At 36.4% G+C, this 20,180-nt stretch overlaps 1 protein-coding gene and 1 long non-coding RNA gene across 4 annotated transcripts in view; one reads left to right on the top strand and one right to left on the bottom strand.

Moving 5' to 3' along the window:
- LOC146461977 (uncharacterized) overlaps positions 1-4,185 on the bottom strand; it is an 81,793-nt gene extending 77,608 nt beyond the window's left edge. The window contains exon 1 of the long non-coding RNA XR_014857264.1: positions 4,159-4,185. This is a non-coding gene — a long non-coding RNA (uncharacterized LOC146461977). The remainder of the gene's footprint in view (positions 1-4,158) is intronic.
- Positions 1-20,180, top strand: part of LOC146461983 (uncharacterized) — a 41,912-nt gene that overhangs the window by 9,371 nt on the left and 12,361 nt on the right. For 2 of the 3 annotated variants that reach the window (XM_085086179.1, XM_085086180.1), the window contains exons 7-25: positions 878-979; positions 3,058-3,143; positions 3,893-3,965; positions 6,030-6,057; positions 8,038-8,112; positions 8,507-8,599; positions 9,183-9,249; positions 10,333-10,454; positions 11,422-11,619; positions 14,096-14,432; positions 15,129-15,280; positions 16,469-16,522; positions 16,661-16,714; positions 16,834-16,896; positions 17,033-17,080; positions 17,695-17,712; positions 18,106-18,129; positions 18,439-18,468; positions 19,348-19,557. In XM_085086179.1, the coding sequence (XP_084942305.1) occupies positions 878-979; positions 3,058-3,143; positions 3,893-3,965; positions 6,030-6,057; positions 8,038-8,112; positions 8,507-8,599; positions 9,183-9,249; positions 10,333-10,454; positions 11,422-11,619; positions 14,096-14,432; positions 15,129-15,280; positions 16,469-16,522; positions 16,661-16,714; positions 16,834-16,896; positions 17,033-17,080; positions 17,695-17,712; positions 18,106-18,129; positions 18,439-18,468; positions 19,348-19,557 (1,834 nt within the window). Of the gene's footprint in view, positions 1-877; positions 980-2,075; positions 2,232-3,057; positions 3,144-3,892; positions 3,966-6,029; positions 6,058-8,037; positions 8,113-8,506; positions 8,600-9,182; positions 9,250-10,332; positions 10,455-11,421; positions 11,620-14,095; positions 14,433-15,128; positions 15,281-16,468; positions 16,523-16,660; positions 16,715-16,833; positions 16,897-17,032; positions 17,081-17,694; positions 17,713-18,105; positions 18,130-18,438; positions 18,469-19,347; positions 19,558-20,180 lie in introns of those variants that run through there. The other variant, XM_085086181.1, reaches the window with a different exon arrangement.

Raw genomic sequence — 20,180 nt, forward strand, 5'->3', positions numbered from 1 at the left:
ACGATTAGCAAATCCAACCAATGGGAAGTGTCAATTCCCACGCTTTGAAAAACAAACCCACTAGTGTTCATCCTTGTGAACGTGCCTGTCGTTTTTTATCAATTCTTCATTTAACGTTCCTTTTGAAACAATTTCAAAACAAATCAGCGTCAAACATTTACTCACCTTGATCTCTTTGCTCAGTAAACCACTCCAATATCTGCTGGTCTAGCTCAGGATACTTTGGGGTAAAGCGACCCATAGTTGTACGTTTCGCCGACATCTTCAGCTCACCGTTGAAGAGTTTGGCCTGATCTCTGTGCCAACGACGGACCATGGACTCACTAAGTCCATACTCACGAGCAATCTCAGAGTTGTTCTCGACTGCTTCCGCTTCTGCAACAACTTTAAGCTTGAAAGCCATATTGTACGATGAACGGCGTGCTTTCGGCATGATGACGGCAAGCGATTGATTATTGGCTTCAGTAAGCAGTTGGTAGTTTGTGACGATAAAAATCAGTCTGGTGGCATTCGTTTTTAGTTTTCTGCTTTATAGTGCAGTTAGAATCAATTAAAAAGCTTTTCATTGTTTCTAAAAGGTGTGATTTTATTCTAAACAATAACTTTCAACATGTTTCCTGAGAGGAAAGGTTTCTTGAACGAACGCTCAAGTAACTTTTTTGTTTAGAAACCTTGGTCTCGGCTTATAGCCGATATTTTTTCGATTTTTTTCTGTAAGCTTTTGCCCACTATCATGTCTCACAAGTTTAGGGTCTCGGCTTATAGCCACGCTCGGCTTGTAGACGAATAAATACGGTATTTTGTTTACGTGACTGTGCAATCATGCATTACTGTATCTTCTTGTTTTTACTATCATAATTATTCTGTTACTTCTCAGAGAAGCCCTGGACAAAGCCGAAGAAGCAACAGAAAGACTTGCTACTGTATCAAAAGATGTCATCAAAGCTCTAGAAATAGCAAATCCTAAAGAAACCAAAAAGTAAGTTTAACTTATAAGTGTGCAGTTGCATGTCCTACAGGACCCAGTTGATCAAAGAACAGATACATTTAATGCAGTGGATAACTCTCCATCCAGCGGGCAATATTGTATTAGTTTTATCTGCTGGATTTTTTAACGATTTTTCCACTGGATAGAGTTGTCCACTCTTTGAACAACTGGGGCCAGGTGTGTACACGTACACATGTAATTGCTCATACATTGTACAACAAATTAAGGAGAATTAATTATGCCGATCAGAAATAACTGTCTACTTAAAAAGATAAATACTACAATCCTCAATAAGCTTGTTCTATTTTTACTTGGTACAGTTGTTATTTAAAACAGACTTAAAAGCCCTTAGTTAGCTCTTATGTTCACCAAATATATGCTTTAATTTGCACATTTACAATGTCATGTAATTTACTTGAGTGAAACTCTTCAATGTTCAGCCAACTTACTGTAATATAACAATACTTTGAATTCATATTATTCAGTTTTATAAAAAGTTAGGTATGACTGTTTACAACTTGTTTATTTATTTAGTAATGAATACATAAAAGTTACTTTCATGTCCTGTGTTCTTTCAATGATGATTGCATGCTCAGTGAAAGCAAAATGTATTTAAGTAAGCAGTTTTAAGGCAAAAAGTGTTTTCTTTAAAAATACACTAATGTTTATTTAGTGTATTTATAGATTGAAGTTTTCATGACATACATGTAATCACTTACAGAATATACACTTCAAATTTAAGACTCCCTGAATTTCCTAGTCTCAGTGTCTGTAAGAACAAAGGTGTTTGTTTGAACACTAGATTTAAAACTACAGGACAGTTCTAAAATTCATTAAAATATGAACTATTTGTAATAACCCTTGTCTGGGTTTTACTGAATGGCTTTCAATTTGTTATTGTTATAATTCAAATTAACTCTAAACATTCATTAGTTCTTGTCTCATTGTTAAAATCTTGGCATGAATTTAATTAATGCTCATCTATTGATTGCTTTGTGCTTCTCTCAAGAGAGCATCAATGGCTATTGTTTTTTATGATAATGACATCACGGTTGCTAGGCATTTTCAAGAGAGTCTTATGATTTCATTTAAACATAACCCCTGTTCAAAAGCAGAAGGTCATCACACTAGACAGTGCTTGGCTAATAGTGGGTATAAAGTTTCACTTTCCTTAGTAAAGCCGTTTGGAAGACGAAAACAGACTTACTTGAGGCCCAGTTTTATAAAGATCAACTGGTGATGGGTTAGTTTTCTTATCTCAACATTTGAGAGGTTTAATACCTTCCAGTTATCACTTCATAGTACTGTTTGTTTGCTCTAATTAAGTAACTTTAGTGTTTGATCAAGGACATCATACTGTTCAGTGAAAGTGTGATGTTGTTTTTGTTCAGTTTCATTTAAGTCTTAACCTGTATTTATCTCTTTTCCTTCGATTGGAAAGCAGTTACAAACAAACCAGCACAAATATACTTGTTTGTTATTTGTATTTTTAAGTAAAGATTAATATTTTCCATGTTAATTAAAAGAGGTTATTGAATATTGTGAATGTTGAAGTCATGCATTAGGAAACATGAACTGATGTAATTTAATTTAAGTCTGTGATTTGAATGTTGCTAAACTGGTTTTCCAAAAGAGTTAACTTTCTCATAGGCATTTATTGATTTGTTATGTAGTGAATTAGTTCTCTGGTAATTGATCATAAGATGGCTACCGGTACATGTGTGCTTGCATGTATACGTTTAAATTACATACATCAGTGGTTTGCAGATTAATTAGAAAGCAGAAAGCTGTAGTCAATGACTGAGAAATTTCTTTGAGACTGTTTTAAGGCAGAATATTACACATCTTTCAAATAATTTACAGTGCATTATGTGTACTTGAAGAGTAAACTGCAATGAATATGGTTTCATGGCAATACACATCTTTATTATATAAAATTATATATACACTGTTTGTGAACTCAATAATTCATATTGTAATTCAATGGACGCAAATTATGTGGTTAGAATAATCAATAATTAGTTTCCTGTCATTGATGTCACATTGTCTTGCTGTTGATATTTTTTTAGAGGGAAAAAGAAGCTTGAAAAGGCTCTTCAACAGTCCCATCATGATATTATGTCTCTCACAGAGAAGCTGATCAGAGTTCAAAATGGTAAATGCACTGTTTATGTTACACTGTATATTCTTTTGCTAATGATTTAAGTGGGAAATTGATTTTAGTCTTTAATATTGAAATACAAACTGTAGGTTATGTGATACAATGTAATGCATAGTGTAGTGTGCTAAGACTTCTGTACATTTTAAACTTTAATGTTAAGTATCATTGACATTGAAATTCTAGCAGTTACAGGACGTTTGTCACAGCACCTAGTTTAATGGCCTAGCTAGCTCTCGTGAGTCTCCTATAGCTAAGTGCATGTGATAGAGCATCCAATCTAGTAATGAGAAGGACATACTCTAGGTTCAACTCCTGTTAGGAACACTCAGATAATTTCATTTTTTGGTTGTCACTCACTGAATAATACATTATTCTCAATGTTTACAATAATTACAAAATTTAAGTCTAAATCAAGTTACCACATTTTCCATTTTTGGTACCCCCCTCCCTTCTTAAAATAATTTAATGAACCTATTTTCAGAAACTTTTCAAAACCATTGCACTCATGCCCCTGTCTAATGTTATTTGACTGTGGAAATAAATGTTGTATTTTTCTATCCCAATAAAGTCAAAATAAATTGAAAACAATAACATACTGTATTTGAAAACAAATGAACAGTTAAAAAAATTAAAACAGTGAGGGAAAAAATGAACTACAAGAGGTACATGTTAAATATTTAAATACTTTATCACGAAAATAGTTATTAATATTAAAAGTTTTTCTTTAAAAAAAATTCTTGCAGATCTTGAAGAGAGTGAAGGGAAGATGTCCCAAATGTACAAGTCCATGGAAATGAAACAAGTGGAAGTTGAAAGGTAATACAGTAGAACCCTTCAATTTATTGAGTATGAAAAGTAATTTTCCATTTGCTTCGGTTTCTGTTCTGTGTGACTGGTAAGCAAAGTTTGTGCCATTTTCTCAGCCAATGGGAAGCCATTGAACCAAAACCATTTTTGACTTGGTTGGACTAATTTTCCCATGGTTGTAGGTGGTTGAACATGTATTTACTTTGAGTTCTGATTGGTTTATTTCACTGTCTGTGGTTGTTTGGGATTGGTCAGAGTAATTACTTTGGTTTTGTGTTTCAGGGTGCAAAGAAAGTCAGCTTTACAGCTTTACACAACTAGTTAATTAGTCAGCTGCTTTATTAATAATCCACCATTTTTTTAACGAAACCTTTAATTAATGGTATAAGTGTGAACTATCAGTTGGCCTGGTAAGAAAGTTAACACAGTGGCACAATGATTCACTGTTAATCTTTAGTCGTGAATGCATTTGTCTTTCTTTCATAATTTATAAATGTCAACTGGTAATTAAATGATGGACAAGAGAATTAAGGTGAAACAGTGAGCAAGAAGAAGTTCCAAAAAACTTGCAATTGTTTTTCCTGAAATCAATATAACATATCTAATGACTAGTTGACCTGTTATGAAAATTTCTACATGTACATTAACTAGAAGCTGTATTTCCTACCTGTTCAAAGTCTCATTACATTTTGTAATCACATTTAGAACATACATGAACCAGATACTAAAAGTAAGGTCTCATGAAGAAACAAGTGATGTATATATGTATGAATCTCAGCATGTGCAACACGTGGATGACTAACATGCATCTTGCAATTTGGAATTAATCTACAGACATCTTCTGAGAAAAACGATTTTGAAACTTAACAAATTCCCAGTAGACACGCTAACACAACAACGAGGAAAGCTGCTAGCAACAGCGCAGTCAGAACTTGATCATGCATTGTGCTGCCAAAAAATATTTCCCGCCAGAAAATGTCTTCAGCTGAAAGGAGCACTTTTATTAACTGAAAAGTTCACTGCTAATCATAACTTGTTGCATACACGAAAACTTGACATCTTTCATCATATTTTTCCTTCTCATACAAAAGTATTACATCAAATAGATTAGTTTTCTTAAAAAAAAAAAAGTTTGGCTGTCAGTTTTCAAGTGAAAGCGGAAAGTGCCATGTCACACATCAGTACCGTCGTAAACAAAGTTATGCAAATTTGTGGCAAAATGAACATTTTTAGATCTTGTCAGCTTTGATAAAGGTTTCAAAGGAAAAAAATTGTTTCATTTTGCAATTTACATCTGATAATTTATGGGAAAGCAATAGGACGTGATCGATAAATTTTTGTCAATTGTTTAATACATATGGTAAGATTGCGTTGACTAGACTACAAAGGAAAAATTTCATGCATTATGTTGGGCATAAAAATATAATGTAATGCAATACTTTTTTTAAAAGATTTCCCTTTGTGAGATAAGCTTGAAAAATGGCTTTGGGTTCACATAAATCTACCTGGACGTTAAAAAAGTATGTCTTACAATAATTTTTTAATCTTAATTCCGAAAAAAAACCTTCACTTGCCCGTTGGGCAAGTGATGGTCAGAATCCACTAGCCCAATCGCAAAATCCACTAGCCCCGGGCTATCGGACGTGACTTTCTTTGCACGCTGTGTTTAGAACACTCGATCGAAAATCGCTCTATTTGATTATATTGCTGTTGGTTTCCTCATCAAAGTCTGGTTGTATTATAAAGTAGCTGACCATATTAATGTTCTAAAGTTTGTACTCTGGCAATGTTTTGCAATGAGATCATAATCAAGAGATTGTGATCATGAGTTCATGATCACAAAATTGGGCCAACGCTGTAACTGACTGGTCATAATACCAGTTGGTGAGGCTGCAGTTGATTGTAAAGCAGGATTTTTCTGTATAATTATTGTAAATATATATGACTTGTATAATACATAGTTACATGTAAGATGAATCTTAGAGAGTACTAACAGTTCTGGTCTAGCAATACTACTGAATACTTTAAGGATGTTCCCTCATTTAATAATTCTGTTGTCAATAATTTTCACAGGCTTAAAGTTCAAGCAGAAAATGCAAAAGTAAGCTAATTAACCTGTTTTTGTGTACATGCATTTCATTGTTGGATATGATCAAGGGCAAGTTAGGAATACCAGTAATTTCTGATTAGTCATTTTATTTATCGTTCTTACTACATTTCAGTAGTCTACCACTTTTTCCTCCACGGGGCAAGTTTACTACCAAAAGTAATTTTCATCAGGGTTTTTGTTATGCATTTGAATAGGATTTAGTTTAGCAGGGACCATGTGGTAGATTTGTTCTTACCCTTTTGTATGCAGTGTGAAAATAGCCGGGATGAAGTCTATAATAGGCAAGTAATGGTCCTTGTGTCCCGGCCCTGCTCTAACAAAAACCCTGTTCATGATGCTTAAATTGGATTAGGAATTACACATTTGTGAGATTACTTAGGGCCTGTTTAGGTGGAGGGAGGGTAACCCTCCTAGAAGGGTGACCCTTCTCTATTGTTTTTCTTGGTTTGCTTTACATGCAAGGTAGGGTTACTCAATCTAGGAGGAGGGTAACTCTATCTGCTTGCTGGGGTTACCCTTCTAGGAGGGTCAATTTTTTGATGTTTCAGAGTTAAAACTTTTGAACTGCTTCTCAAATATATCAAAGAGTACAAGACAAAGTGTGAATTCCGCAGCTTCGATTTTGAAGCCATGCATGGCTTCAGGTTTCTGTGGCTTTGTTGGCAGAGATAGCCCTAGGGATAACCCTACACAGTCATGTAAAGGAGGGCTATCTTATGACCCTTCTACAAGGGTACCCAGGGCAAAAAACTTCCACTCGTCCGCCCGTTCGAGACGAGTACTCTCGTATCTCGGACGAGTGGATTTCCAAAAACACTTGTCCTACGGGACGAGTAGAGTTTGCCTAAAAAAGGATGTTCTTTTCTACTGAGGTCTGAGTTCCCAAGCATTTTGGACATTGTAAACTGGCCTGAGTTTCGCAAAGTTTGGTTTCTTTTCAAGGCAACTTTTCCGTTTTCGCTTCTGTTTTCCAAGAATATCTGGTTCTGTTGTTTCGATGAAGACTGGGATCCACATACCATATTTGGAAACGACAACCTCGTTTGAGACGAGGTGAACGATGCGATTACCGTTGTGGCAAGTTTTGTGATTATTAAAGAAGTAATAAAACCTGTGAAACAATATGAAGAAAGTCGAATTCGAAAATTCCAACCAACATAGCAAAAAGAATTTCCCTGGGATAAAATTGACGCGGAGAAGAATGAAATGTTCTGCATTGTGTGCCACAGGTATCCAACGGTAGCCGATAAAGCGAGCCAGCTTTCTGTCGGCATCAATCGATCGTCCGCCACTGATTTTCGCTGTGATTCTCTTATGAGTCACGAGAAGAGCCATTCTCATTACTTTTGTTTTCAACGCTAAAAGTGAAGAAAAACCAGAGCAGGCGCCGCTACAGCGAATAAGCCGTAAAATCGATGAGGAGTCAAAGGAGTCATCTTAGATCGCAGTTTCAATGCCTCATAGATGTCCTGCATTTTCTCAAGTCGTGTATAAAGAACGTGAGTGATCGCCGATGTGTCTGTATGAAATGGTGTTGTATTGAAAAGTGCAAAGAACAACATAAATTGAAGTAACTGTTAAAATAAATACTCGAGATTTGGTACAAAACAGATTATACAATTTCTACTTTTTTTTATGATATTTTTTTATTCACTTTAATTTTTTTTGGACTAGTAAATTTAACTTTCGGACAACCAGAATCTGAACGTTACTCGTCCAATGGACAAGTGGATTAAAAAAAAGTTTTTTGCCCTGGTACCCTTCTAGGAGGGTTACCATCCATTCATGTAAACAGGCCCTTATAGTACTAGTCAGAACCCCCTTTTTATTTATAAAGTGGCATCTCTCTGTCGCATTTCCAGAGACATCTTTTAGGTGTGTCCCAGATATACTTTCTGTCTGGATTAATACCAGTGGTTCAGGAGCAATGGCTTGAAGAAATAATACTTTTATGTCATAATTATGTTATAGAAAGCTGCAGACACTGTGAAGGACTTAAAAACTGAAATTGCTGTAAAGGAAAACGACATTCAAAGAGCTCACAAGGTTATTAAATAAATATTAAATTTATGAATGTTTGATCACAATACATGTAAATATTATGATCAACCTTAATTGTACGCATATTGCTGCATCTCTATTTTGGCCTTTTTAATTAATATCTTTTTGTATTATTTTGATAATCATAACACATATCCTGAATCATAACTTCAAATGACAGGATCAGGAAACTGTTTATTTTTTCGAAATACATGTATAATCTTATGGAATTGTGGAGTCTTTCTGCAATAATTTTATTTATTTTTATTAATAATTTATTCTTGGAAGGTAACTTTGTAAATTTTTAGTATTATTTCAATTTATTAGTATTGTTTTTATTAGTATTATTTTAAGAGTATTACCTTGGATGATCCTTAAGTATGTCCAACTGTTTTAACAGACAATTGCTGATTTGGAATTGAGTGTGGCGCATTTGGAAGACAAACAAGAAAGAGACTTTGAACGAAACAAGAAAGTTAGAGAAGAAAACCAGGTATTGAAAATGAACTTAGCTATTAATAAAATTTATTTTTCTCCACATTTTACCATCTTAAGCAAATACCTAATGTTTGTCTCAGTGTCTCTCACTGTTACCCTTGCATGATTTCCCACTCCTAAAATTAACTGTACAATCATGTAATTCACCACAAAGTCATAAAATGTCTTGTTTTACAGGGAGCAGATCGAGAGAGTTCCTCAAATGATTCACCAAGGATCATTGTTGTTAGTTTGTTTTGTTGCTGAGCACCTGACAATATTTGATTGCTTTCAGCACCTCATTGCTTAAAATAACTTCACTTTTAAAAAGTATCTATCTATCCATTCGTCTGTCCATCCGTCTGTACGCCCGCCCGCCCGCCTGTCTGTTTTGTCTAAGCTTGTGACCACATGGAACTTCTCATCTTTCAAAGCGGATTTAACAGCCTTGGGAATTGAAGTGCTTTATTTTATCAGGTGCTTCTTGAAAAACTGAGCACAATGTGCTCTAGACGGTAAAATTAATGTTAACAGATTCCTGCTACCCGTCTGTTGTCAGCAAAATAAATAGTGGTCAATGTTCTGTTTCCCTACCACAGAAAAATAAAGGCATGTATGAGGAAAAAATCCGTGATCAACAGCAGTATATAGCTGATTTACGAACTGGTGAGGAAACATGAAATACTATTCACTTTCATTTGCGCATGTAATAACACTCATTCCCCTTCTAAGAGTGACAAATAAGTAATGGTAAGCTGCAGAAAAGTACATCTGAATAGGTTACTTCATTTGTTAAAGTTTAGAATCAGATGACTTGACTCCAGGTTTGCCTTTTAGTCAACCTACGTCACTCATGACTGATGCTTTTTAAATTTGAATGTAGTTTTGAAATTTACCTGTCAGTTTTGTACATTGCCAACAAGATTTCAGAGTTCGCGTAAAAATATACCTAGTTTTTTGACTGTATGAAGCTATGAATTAAGTATCTCAAAAACGACAATTGTTTCCCAAGTATTTTGAAATTTTTTTGTCAGTTAATGGGTCTTTTTCGGAAAGATTTCCAGAGAAATGCTCACAATTCCATTCAAATGCCGGACATTGCAAAGAAGAATTTGAATGTTCATTTCACTCTTGGAAATACTGGTCAGCTTGACTGTAAGAAGGGAAGGCACCAACTAAAGTAAACTGGTAGAGTTTAACTGTGATCTGTTTAAATCTGGCTAGCTGAATCAGTAGGCTACTCTGTAAATTAATAAAAAATAAAAAATTAATAAAGTTTGTGTATGTAATCACCGTTGTCTGTTTGACAATAGGAAACTGGCAGACCATAAAATTCTGAATGTAAGCCTCCACTTAAATTCATTCAAAGGACATCTTAATTTTTACTGCTACATACAGTACAGTACAGTAACAACCATACAGCGATTAGTTGTTGAAAATGAATTTCATGCCATCAAGGATTTTGACTCCCTTAGCCAGGCAATCAGTCAATCCGTGATTCTGAATATTTTAAACGTTATCTTTTTAACTTTGTAATTTAAATGAATTTCAGTTGATATCTCGTACATTTTAATAGTTTTTACATATTTTAGATTTTTAGTATCTTTGTGAATTGTGTGTATTTTTTTTCTTTTGAGATCGCTTTTGAAAACCTTATTTTATATGAAAAAGTCATCTCAATAAAGATTATTATTATAAAGAGTAAGTAACTTTATCTAGTGTATTCATTGTTTTGATGTGCTGTTCTAGAATTAAAGCAACATTATGATGAACAAGTGAAAGAAATGGTAGGCAACCATCAGAGAGAATTAACTCAGATTCGCGATGATCACAAGGTGGAGCTGAACAGAATGCAGAAGGCTCTAGATGTGGTAAGTGAGCAGTTCTTGGCTATGAAGTACAGGTTTGAATCCAAATGGAACAATATGTGAAAAGTGCTGCATGAAACATGCAGGCCTCCAGCAATCCCTGTCAAATTTTACCTGTCTCCGACAGTTCACATATTTTTATTTTAGTCCTTTGTACATTTCTGTAAGGAACATAAAGGCTCAGGCTTTTTTATTCTTAAGGTAGTGGCAATAGTAATTGTCGGTTTGAAAAAGGAAACCCTTTTTGTGTTCAAGCTTTGAAGTTTAACTACAATGTACCGTTAGACATTGCTGCCCACTTCTCATAATAGACTCAAACTCATTAATAATTCATCAAGCCAAAACAAAGCAAATCACTACCGTGAAGGAGGTTTAGAAATGTGATCTTAATTATCATAAAATTTTGTGAACGTTTGGTTCGAATTTCTCCAAGAATCATCAATAGTTTGAGAAGCTATATCAAACACTCGAAAGAGTGTTTCCTTCTATTTCCAAACACCTTGAAGTTGGTTAAAAAAACTCAGCTGCGCGTCGTTTTTCCAACCTACACTGTACTTCTCGGTGTTTGGAAATCGGAGGAAACACTCTTCCTTGTGTTTGATATGTTACTTCAACATCATAATCGCTGGGGTGTTGCCAAACATATTCATTGTGTAGTCCATGACTCCTGATAATGAAGGGAAATTCTATTTTGAAACTGTCTGGGGACTTGGTTTTACTCTATAATTTACTGGAGAATTGAGAAAGATAGACCAACACATGAAGAAGCAAGGTGTAATAATAATGGTATAGCACTTTAGTTTAGTCAGTACTTGAATGAGAGTAATCTTTAATGAGGATGCCAACATCCCAAAAGTGGTTTACAGACGGGTCCTCTAGAAAATTACCAAGGACAAATAAAAACCTAATCATAGAAACAAGAAATGACACTGTGAAATGTACTGAGCATAATAATATTTTTCCTTTACAGGCAAGGCGAAAAAGTGAAGAACTTAAAACAGAGCTGTCAGATTCAAGCAAACGGAATTCAATAGCAGCTGATTCTGGAAGCAAACGAAGCAGTCTTTTTTCACCTGAGAATTCTGATGGCGGGGAGTCATCACCCCGGAAATTGTCAATGAAGTCGTCAGCGCAGGCTGTCAGATTCTTGAATAAGGGTAGAAACATGGTAAGTATTTGCCAAGAATTTAAAGGGGCACTGTCACAGTGATTTTGCCGTATTTTGGTCAAAACTTCTCAAATTTTTGACAAAGAGCCTTTTTTTCTAACATGAAATTGCTATTAGAGCACCAGAAAGAAAATATTAGGGGATTTCTCCAAGAAAGAACAAGCTATAATCAAGTTTTAGCGACTTCTCTGCAATACACAGGAGGAACTTAAAAAACTGGCCGATTTTTTCAAGTTGCAATCCATTTCCATCCAAGCCATCCGCAGCCAAACATAATTAATAGTAGTTTCTGTGCACTAGTAGGGTTATTGTTAACAAAATTGAACCATTATTTTGACAATTCGATAGATTCAAATAATTATGGTTTTTGGCTACTCAAAGTGACATAAAAAATAGGTGACACTGCCTCTTTAAATATACTATGTCTTACTCCAGATCAGTTTACACACAAAAGAAATACTTAAATTACACATACAATGTAACAACCCATGATTACTACATAATAACTACATGAGAGCGTAAATAGAAGAATGTGATTAGATTAGCAATTAGATGATTACTTGGAGCATGATTAGTACATAATAATAATAATAATAATAATTAATATTTTTATGGCGCAAATTAGCATGTGTATATGATCAAATGCGCCTAACAAATTGTATATGTAAAAATAAAAAATAAAAAATAATTAATTAAAAATAGTTATTTACAATTCTTACAGTCCTTACATCGTATTGTAAGCAACTCTAAATAAAAATGTCTTCAATTTGGACTTAAAACTTGTGAGATCATCCTCGTCCCTTATTGCGCTCGGCAGTTTATTCCACAGTGATGGTGCAGCAGCAGTAAAAGCCCTGTCACCGAGTGTCTTCTTCGTTTTCGTGGATGGTGGTACTAATAAAAGTTCAGAATTTGAGCGAAGACCATACGTGGAAAAATTCCTAATATTAACGAGATTACAAATGTAGTCAGGTGCTTGGCCATGTATGGCTTTAAAAGTGATTATTAAAATCTTAAAATCAATTCTAAATTTGACTGGTAGCCAATGTAAAGAAAATAACACGGGAGTAACATGGCTAAAGCGTGGAGTTGAACAAATCAGCCTGGCAGCTGCATTTTGCACGCGTTGCAGCTTATTAATATGAGTGGTCAGTAAACCATAGAGGAGACTATTACAATAATCAATGCGTCCCATTATGAAGGCATGCACTAGCACCTTGGTAGACTCCATCGTAAGAAACTTCCTGATGCGTCTTATATAATGCAGATGGTAGAAAGTAGCTTTACATGTGTTAGTAATGTGCGTCACTAAACTGAGGTTGGTGTCAAACCAAGTTCCAAGGTTTCTTGCAGAAATAACAGGAGCCGCGCTGACACCACCGACCGATAATTTCTCGATATGAACTTTGCTAAGCTGTTGTCGTGTACCAATTATTAAGAATTCAGTTTTGTCGTCATTCAACTTTAACTTGTCAGTAGTCATCCATGCTCTGATTGCCTTTATGCAGAGTTCCATTGCTTCAATTGCTTCAGATTGGCTTGATGAGGTGTCAGGCTTGAATGACAAGTAGAGTTGTGTGTCTTCTGCGTATGCGTGTGCTACAGGGAGATGATCTTTTATCACCTCGAATAACTTGCTAGAATAGATGGTAAATAGCAGAGGTCCCAAACATGAGCCTTGAGGGACACCATGTGGTAACTTGATACTGTCAGAGAGACAGCCCCCTGAAAACACGCGTTGAGATCGGTTGGAAAGGTACGATTCAAACCACTTCAGAGCCGTTCCTGTGATGCCAAGACTTGAATGTAGGCGATGAAGTAAGATTTTGTGGTCTACCGTGTCAAAAGCCGCACTGAGATCTAGAAGAACTAAAAGTGTCACATGCTGGCGGTACATGTAGCTATCGGATTAGAGAGACCAGGAGAGTGAACTCTTCCTATAGTTCTGTAGACCTTACTGCCCCACTCACACTGTACACTCTTGATTATGGGTAGTTTGTGACAGCAAACTACATCTATCATGGACTGAAAAGTTTGCAACCCTGTGAACATTGCATAGTTCTTCATGTTGGTTGGCCTGTTGGAATGGAAGGTAGAATTTGCTATGGAGAACCCTTGCTGGATAATTTGTCAACTGAGGCTAATTCACTTGAATTTGTTTCCTCTACATTCTTTAAAACTGGTAACATTCTGCTAAGAATTCAACTATATTGATCAGCCGCCTGCATGATTTTTTTTAACCACGTATTCTGACAAAAGCCCAAACAAAGACTTCAAGTTGACATAAACAATAAATTGAAGTGGCGCGTGGAGAAAGGCCCTAAGTGACTTTTGACTGTATGTTAAGTTCTTTCCTTTTTTACAAGGAAACACAAGGTAATTTGGAAGGAGAATCAGTAGTTTATCACAAGTCAGTTCAGGCTATTTTCCTGGCACCCCTTCAATTCTTATGGTATGTTATCTTGTGGATTTGCAGAGTGATGCAGGATCAGGTTCAGAGAATAGTGACAGTTCATCAACACCAGTAACTAAATCATCCACACCTTCACAAACATCACCAGCTGGTGAAATTGCTCGAGAGCAGACCAGTGATGGCCAGCCAGGAAGGTCTCTCTCGCGCAAAGGCTCGAAATCTGAGAGAAACAAGGAAAAGAAGTCCTCTAGAGGGACCCCTGAAAAACCTGCAAAATCCAAATCTCCTGCAGACAAACCCCAGAATGTTGTGGAACCATTTGGGTCGTCAGAGGGAGGCGAGGGCAGTTCACAGAAGAAACAGAGTGCTACAACAGAATCAACACTGGCAGAGGTCCAAAGTATGTAGGGTTCTTCATTATTGTTATTGTTGATTACATGTTTTTGATAGAAATTATAGCTAATCCTTAATTAGGGGCCTATAGTGTAAAACATAACTGATAATACATGTGAGACATTTGGCCCAGTCAGAATGACTCTTTTGATGTCCAACACAGTCATGGCCAGTGTTGCAGTACATTTCAGATAACTTTAGTAACAGAGAGGTATGAATGAGACTCAGAGTTTAAAGTTGTCCAGTCGACCAGAATATAACTACCCCCAAAAAAATTCTTTTCCACATAGAACCCTGAAAAAGTTCCTGCCAAAATCTCTTCTCTCAAAAAGGTCGGCCAGAAAATTTCTACCCAAAATAGTCTCCAGTCACTAATTTCAAACCCAAAAAACTTATTAAAAGTCTTTGCACCTCTCAATCGGTCATGTATGTGAGTAAACCCCCCCCCCCCCCCCCCTTCCCCTTCTCCTTAGGTTTGAAGGTTCAAGGTTCATTTATTTCACACTATTTACACAACATTAACATAGAAAGAAAAGTATTACAACAGATAATTACAAGATAAAAATAAATACAGTACAAATTATAAAATGTGTGTGGTGGTCAAAGTAGCAAAGGCTTTCTTTGAATAAATTCTGTGTGGCCAACAAGTATTTCTCTTTTCTCTGGCAATAATGTTGTATAACCGAGTTATTTATTTTATCAGTTACAACATCTGTGGAGATGGTTGATATTGGCATTCAGAGTGAAACTGATGACTTAAGCGACGCTGAGACAAGTCTCCAGGGTAATGCAGCAGACAGAAAACCTTCCTTGCTTCAAGTTGTGCCTGAAGAGGAATATGAGGATGGCGAATTGGTAAGTAATGTTCCTTTCTGTAGCGCTTCACTCGTGAATGAAATACACTGTACACAACTGTAGCTTTGTCGTGTTTATTTGGTCTGGTCATCTGGACATAGCCCATTCTGTCAATAGGTTCCATCCCCAGGGGGGCGGGGGGGGTACTTGGGTTAAGTTTTGCTGGGTATGTGCCGCTGGCCTCTCAGAGCCCCTGCCCCATTATAGTCTATTTTGTGTCCAGTTATAGACCCTATCTTAGTCACTTTTTGGGAAAATGTAATTTTCGCGATCCCAACTAAGTCACTTTCTATTTATGCATCTACTTTCAAGAACGGCATGTAATGCGAGGTGATTGTTAAATTTAGTAAACAACACCTTTCTGAACTTTTTAACCAAGACCATTTTGACTCCCTACTTAATAGAATTTTCTCACCCCAAAAATCCGAAAATGTGCGACCCCATTCTAGTAACTCTATTGAAAATGCGACCCCATTCTAGTCAATCCAGTCGTGAAAATGCGACCCCATCCAGCAGCACATCCCCATTAGCCTCTTATAAGGAAGTAACCCCCCCGGGTTTCCATCACACATTCGTCATGTCTTTCAGCACAAATAACAGAAGAATCATTACACGTATATGCATGTACTTTGGAATTGTTCATCTAAGCTATCATGAGCTATGGCCTCAGCAAAATTCTAACAAGTCTTAAGACTGGGCCCAGGCTGTGAAATGTCATGTACCCCTGAACCAAATGTGTCAAGCTAAAATCTGGCAGTGTTAAGGACGGTGCCTACTAATACCGTGGTATTTTTGCGCGGATTATGACTATGTGGGAAAAGCAGATCTTAGCAAGGACTGTTTGAATCGAAAAAGAAAATTGGGGGTAACCACGCATTCTTTTAGAGATAATTAAGCAACAATTATTCTAAAAAGCAGTAAAGTACAAAGCAATGTATGGCGTTTTTTTCCAAATTGAAGCTTTGTTATCTCTGAAAAATGCATGGTTACCCCAATTTTCTTTTTGGATACCAAAAGCTCTGGCTAAATTCTGTTGTCTCCGCATGGTTTTAAACCGCGCAAAAATATCCCTGTATTAATAGGCACCACCCATAGGAAACCCGAGTATCTCAAGATGCGCAGAGCGAATGCGCAGTAACAAAAGTAGGCACCGTCCTTAAGTTAATCCTCTTTCTTTTTGTATTGCAGGAATCACTGTCTAAAGAAGGTCTCATTGAGAAATTGGAAGATTTCAAGGCCAAGGTATGTGCCTCCAAAACATTTGTCATGAATGGTCAGAACAAATTGGTTTGTGGTCAGTGCAAAGTTGAGAGATTGATCCAAAATGTGCAAAACCTCGTTAGTAAATTAGTGACAAACAAATTGTATTACTTGTTTCAGGCACAGGAAAGACAGAAAAAGTTAGAGTTGGAACTTGCAGAATTAAAAAACAAGGTATGCTATCATTGATTTTGGTTCTTCTTGTGTAATGGAGATGGCCCTGTCACATTCTCAAAGTGAACAGATTGTAGTCTTAGTATAAGTCAATATTAATTTTGCTTTCTTTTTTCTAGTACATGATGAAAACAAATGCCCTGAGAAAGCAAAATGAGGAATTCCAGAGTAACTTTCAGAAGGTAACAGTTTTTAATAGCATGTATCTCATTCTCTCGTTACAGCTTAATTAAATTTTGTTTCACAGCTGATTATTCAATAACTACTACCGCGTGTATGTGAAATGTATAGTAAATATCTTTAAATTCCAACCAACAGGAGAAGGAAGTATTGCTAAGCAGGATTAAAGAAGCTGAGCTACTCAAGGTAAGTCAGAAGTCGGTGTTCCTTTTTCTGTTGAATGGTTGACAATGTTTCAAAACCAGGACAGCCCTGTCACAGGTTTCCTTTTTGTCGGAAATAAGGAGACACCCAGTTACTCAAATTTCCAAGGGGTACCCTCCCTCGTGTGCCGGCATCCTGTCGGTCTTAATGTTCGCCCTGTGCTGTGCGAAGATCCCTAACAGAAATATGTTGTCCTATTTCTCTTTTATTGATATTTAAAACTATAAAATGTACGCTAACAGTTAGGTGCAAAAGAAATAAACAAAGAAGTGATCCCAAGTCTAATAAACCGTAAAAGAAATTTCAACTTTTCCCAACAAGAGTCCAACCCATGACCTTTCTAGTGTTAGCGGCATGTTCACCATGAGTCCCCCGTAGGGAGGTATCTAAATTTCTTTCTAGGTTTGTTCCGCTTGAGATTATTTCTTCATTTATGTCATTTATTTTCTTCCACGTCACCATTCCTCTTGTCATATTGTTTGTACTTGGTGAGCTCACTTCCCCCAAGATTAATTTGCTTGAGTTATTGTTGGGACGAGCATGTGTTTTTGTTTTTATTATAATTACTAACTTACGTTCACTGTTGTCATTTCCAGGAACAGGCTGAAAGAGAGGTATGAAAATAGTGTAAAAATATTTTCTGATTTTGAATTTAGTTCTAATTAAAAGATTACTCATAATCAGAAGAAGCATAAAATCAGGCAGGAGAGGAAAAAAATAGCAACAACAGTGACGATAAGACAGCCAACTGGCTTTGGTGGAAACAAGAGTATTTGACAATTTACCAAAATCTAAGAGCTTCTTAAAATTCATTCTTTCTTCATATGTGAACTTGTTCTCGTATTTGAAATGTCCTGTGTTTGTGTTTATTCTCAAAGCTTAATTTTGGAGAAGTTTGCCGCGTTTATGGGTATTACTTTGGGTATTTCGAAACTCAGCGTGTCGACTTATCCGTGTTATCTACAAATTCGTTTTATAACGTGTTACCTCGTCTGTTTTCTCTCCAGGCGGAACAGGCCTTTTTGCAACTGGTGAGTTTTCTTTACACTAATTTCCCTCAAACTGACAACATCTAGTTTCATTTCTATCATTTTGTAACCCTCCTTCACTTAAAACATTTTTTCGCATGTAAAATATGACGTCTTGTTTGTTCACAAACTATGCCAGTAAGAGAGCTGTGAAAAGCCTTATTCTCAATTAAGTGAATTTCCCTAAGTACTCACAGTCAGAAAATGTGCACTGTTTCTTGTACAGAACGTCTTCTTAGTTGGCGTGTCATATTATCTTGAAATAAATGAACATTTCACAGTTTAACATCGTGTAATCCTTTTGTCTTCCAGGAAGAGGTCCTTTCAGAGCAGGAAGAACTGGTAAGATGCTGGTTTGATTTTGCTTCTTTTTGCATATCTAAAGGATCGTGGAAAAAATAATATAGATTTTAGTCCACAGACCCACAACTTTTAACAAGGTTAAACGATGAAAAGTTTGACCCTAGACAACAAACTCAACCCACATCACGCCACATTGGTTGGAAGCGAGTGCTCTCGCCACTGCACCCACCCTGGTCCCCTCATTTCATGATGCAAGGTCTCATTGACTCTCTCGACATTTCAAAGGTTTAGAAAATGTCTCTCCTTCTCCTTCTTTGTCTCTCTGTTGTGGGTCATTGACGATATAAAGGATCCGCTCTGTCATCAATAACTCCTTATCGCAAGACATTACACACACACCTGGAAACTTGGAAACAACTTTCTCAAGTTGCAGGTGTACATACAACTACTTATGAACTCAGTGGAAATTGAAGAACAAATTGCATTCCACAATTACGATTCAAACTCCTTTGCGCAGAAATGGTCTCCCTTTAAGAATAACCTCTTACGAAATGCATTGCGTTAACAATGTATGCATGCAAGCAACGTACAGTAAATCGTAGAATCTCTTAATTTCAAACTAAAATATCTTGTATGACCTTTTGTGCGATTTTATTTTACTTGCTTGTATCGAATTGTATAGTACTAAATGTATGTAAATACTACTATTGTTGTAGCCTGCAGAACAGGCATTTTTCTTTACTTTTTTCGCGTTTTTCAAGGAAGCGGAGGCAAGCGCTGAGTGCGTGACTCGGGCTTTCCTCCGCTCGCCTGAAAAACGCCAAAAAAAAAAAAAAAAAAGAAAAAAACGCTTGTTCCGCAGGCTATACTTATTGTGACAAAAAAAAAATATTTTGACCAAAATGATTCCATCTACAGAAGAAGTTAAAGGAGAAAGCCTTGCAAAACAGACAAGAAGAACAGACAATGACCGGCCTGTCACTGTACGACAGACATGAAGAGCAAACTATGACAAGCAGCTCGTTAATTGATAAACAGGAACAAGAAACAATGACAAGCAAATCATTAACAAGCATGCGAGAGGAACAAACCATGACCTCCATGTCCATAGGAAGAGACCACGAACAGGTAACAAGGAACGCTGAAAAGGTTCAGGTTTTGTCTGTCAACAGAAACGAAAAAAATAGTTTTCTAGTTTTGTTGTAAATTATTACCCCAGTGCAATAAAACTGTCGATTAGTGCCTCTGGTCAGAGACTAAGTAGGTCGGAATGGATTGAAACTTATAAAATGTTAGGCTAATGTTTTTCAAGTTCTTGCACTTTTGTTTCCAAAGTGCGCTAGAACAGATCACGAGTTGTTCCTTTCAAGAATTGAGTTGATTTCTTTTCTCTCGTTGTTCTAGAATTATTTGGTAGCTGAGTGAAGGTCTTATTTCACCATTATTTTAACAAAAGTGGTCATAAACTGCATGAAACTTCCCATTTAAGCACTGCTGTAAGGTCATTTGCCCTTCATAAAAATCGAGTCTGCACTCTAGTTAACTTTCGGACCATTCACCCCTCAAATGTGTTACTTCTCGACCTGTTCATGGTTTCTGACAGCATATTGGATGGGGGGAGGGGGGCAAGCACGGCTACAATTGTAGGAAATGTATGGATTTTGGCCGACTTTGAACTTCTATAACTCCGCTCGAATTTGTCGGAGTTTGGTAGCTAATGCGCCTTTCAGAAGGTACATGTATTTGTCCAA

Source organism: Pavona decussata, unplaced genomic scaffold (genome assembly GCF_977016875.1).
Source record: "Pavona decussata unplaced genomic scaffold, jaPavDecu1.1 SCAFFOLD_192, whole genome shotgun sequence".
NCBI lineage: Eukaryota > Metazoa > Cnidaria > Anthozoa > Scleractinia > Agariciidae > Pavona > Pavona decussata.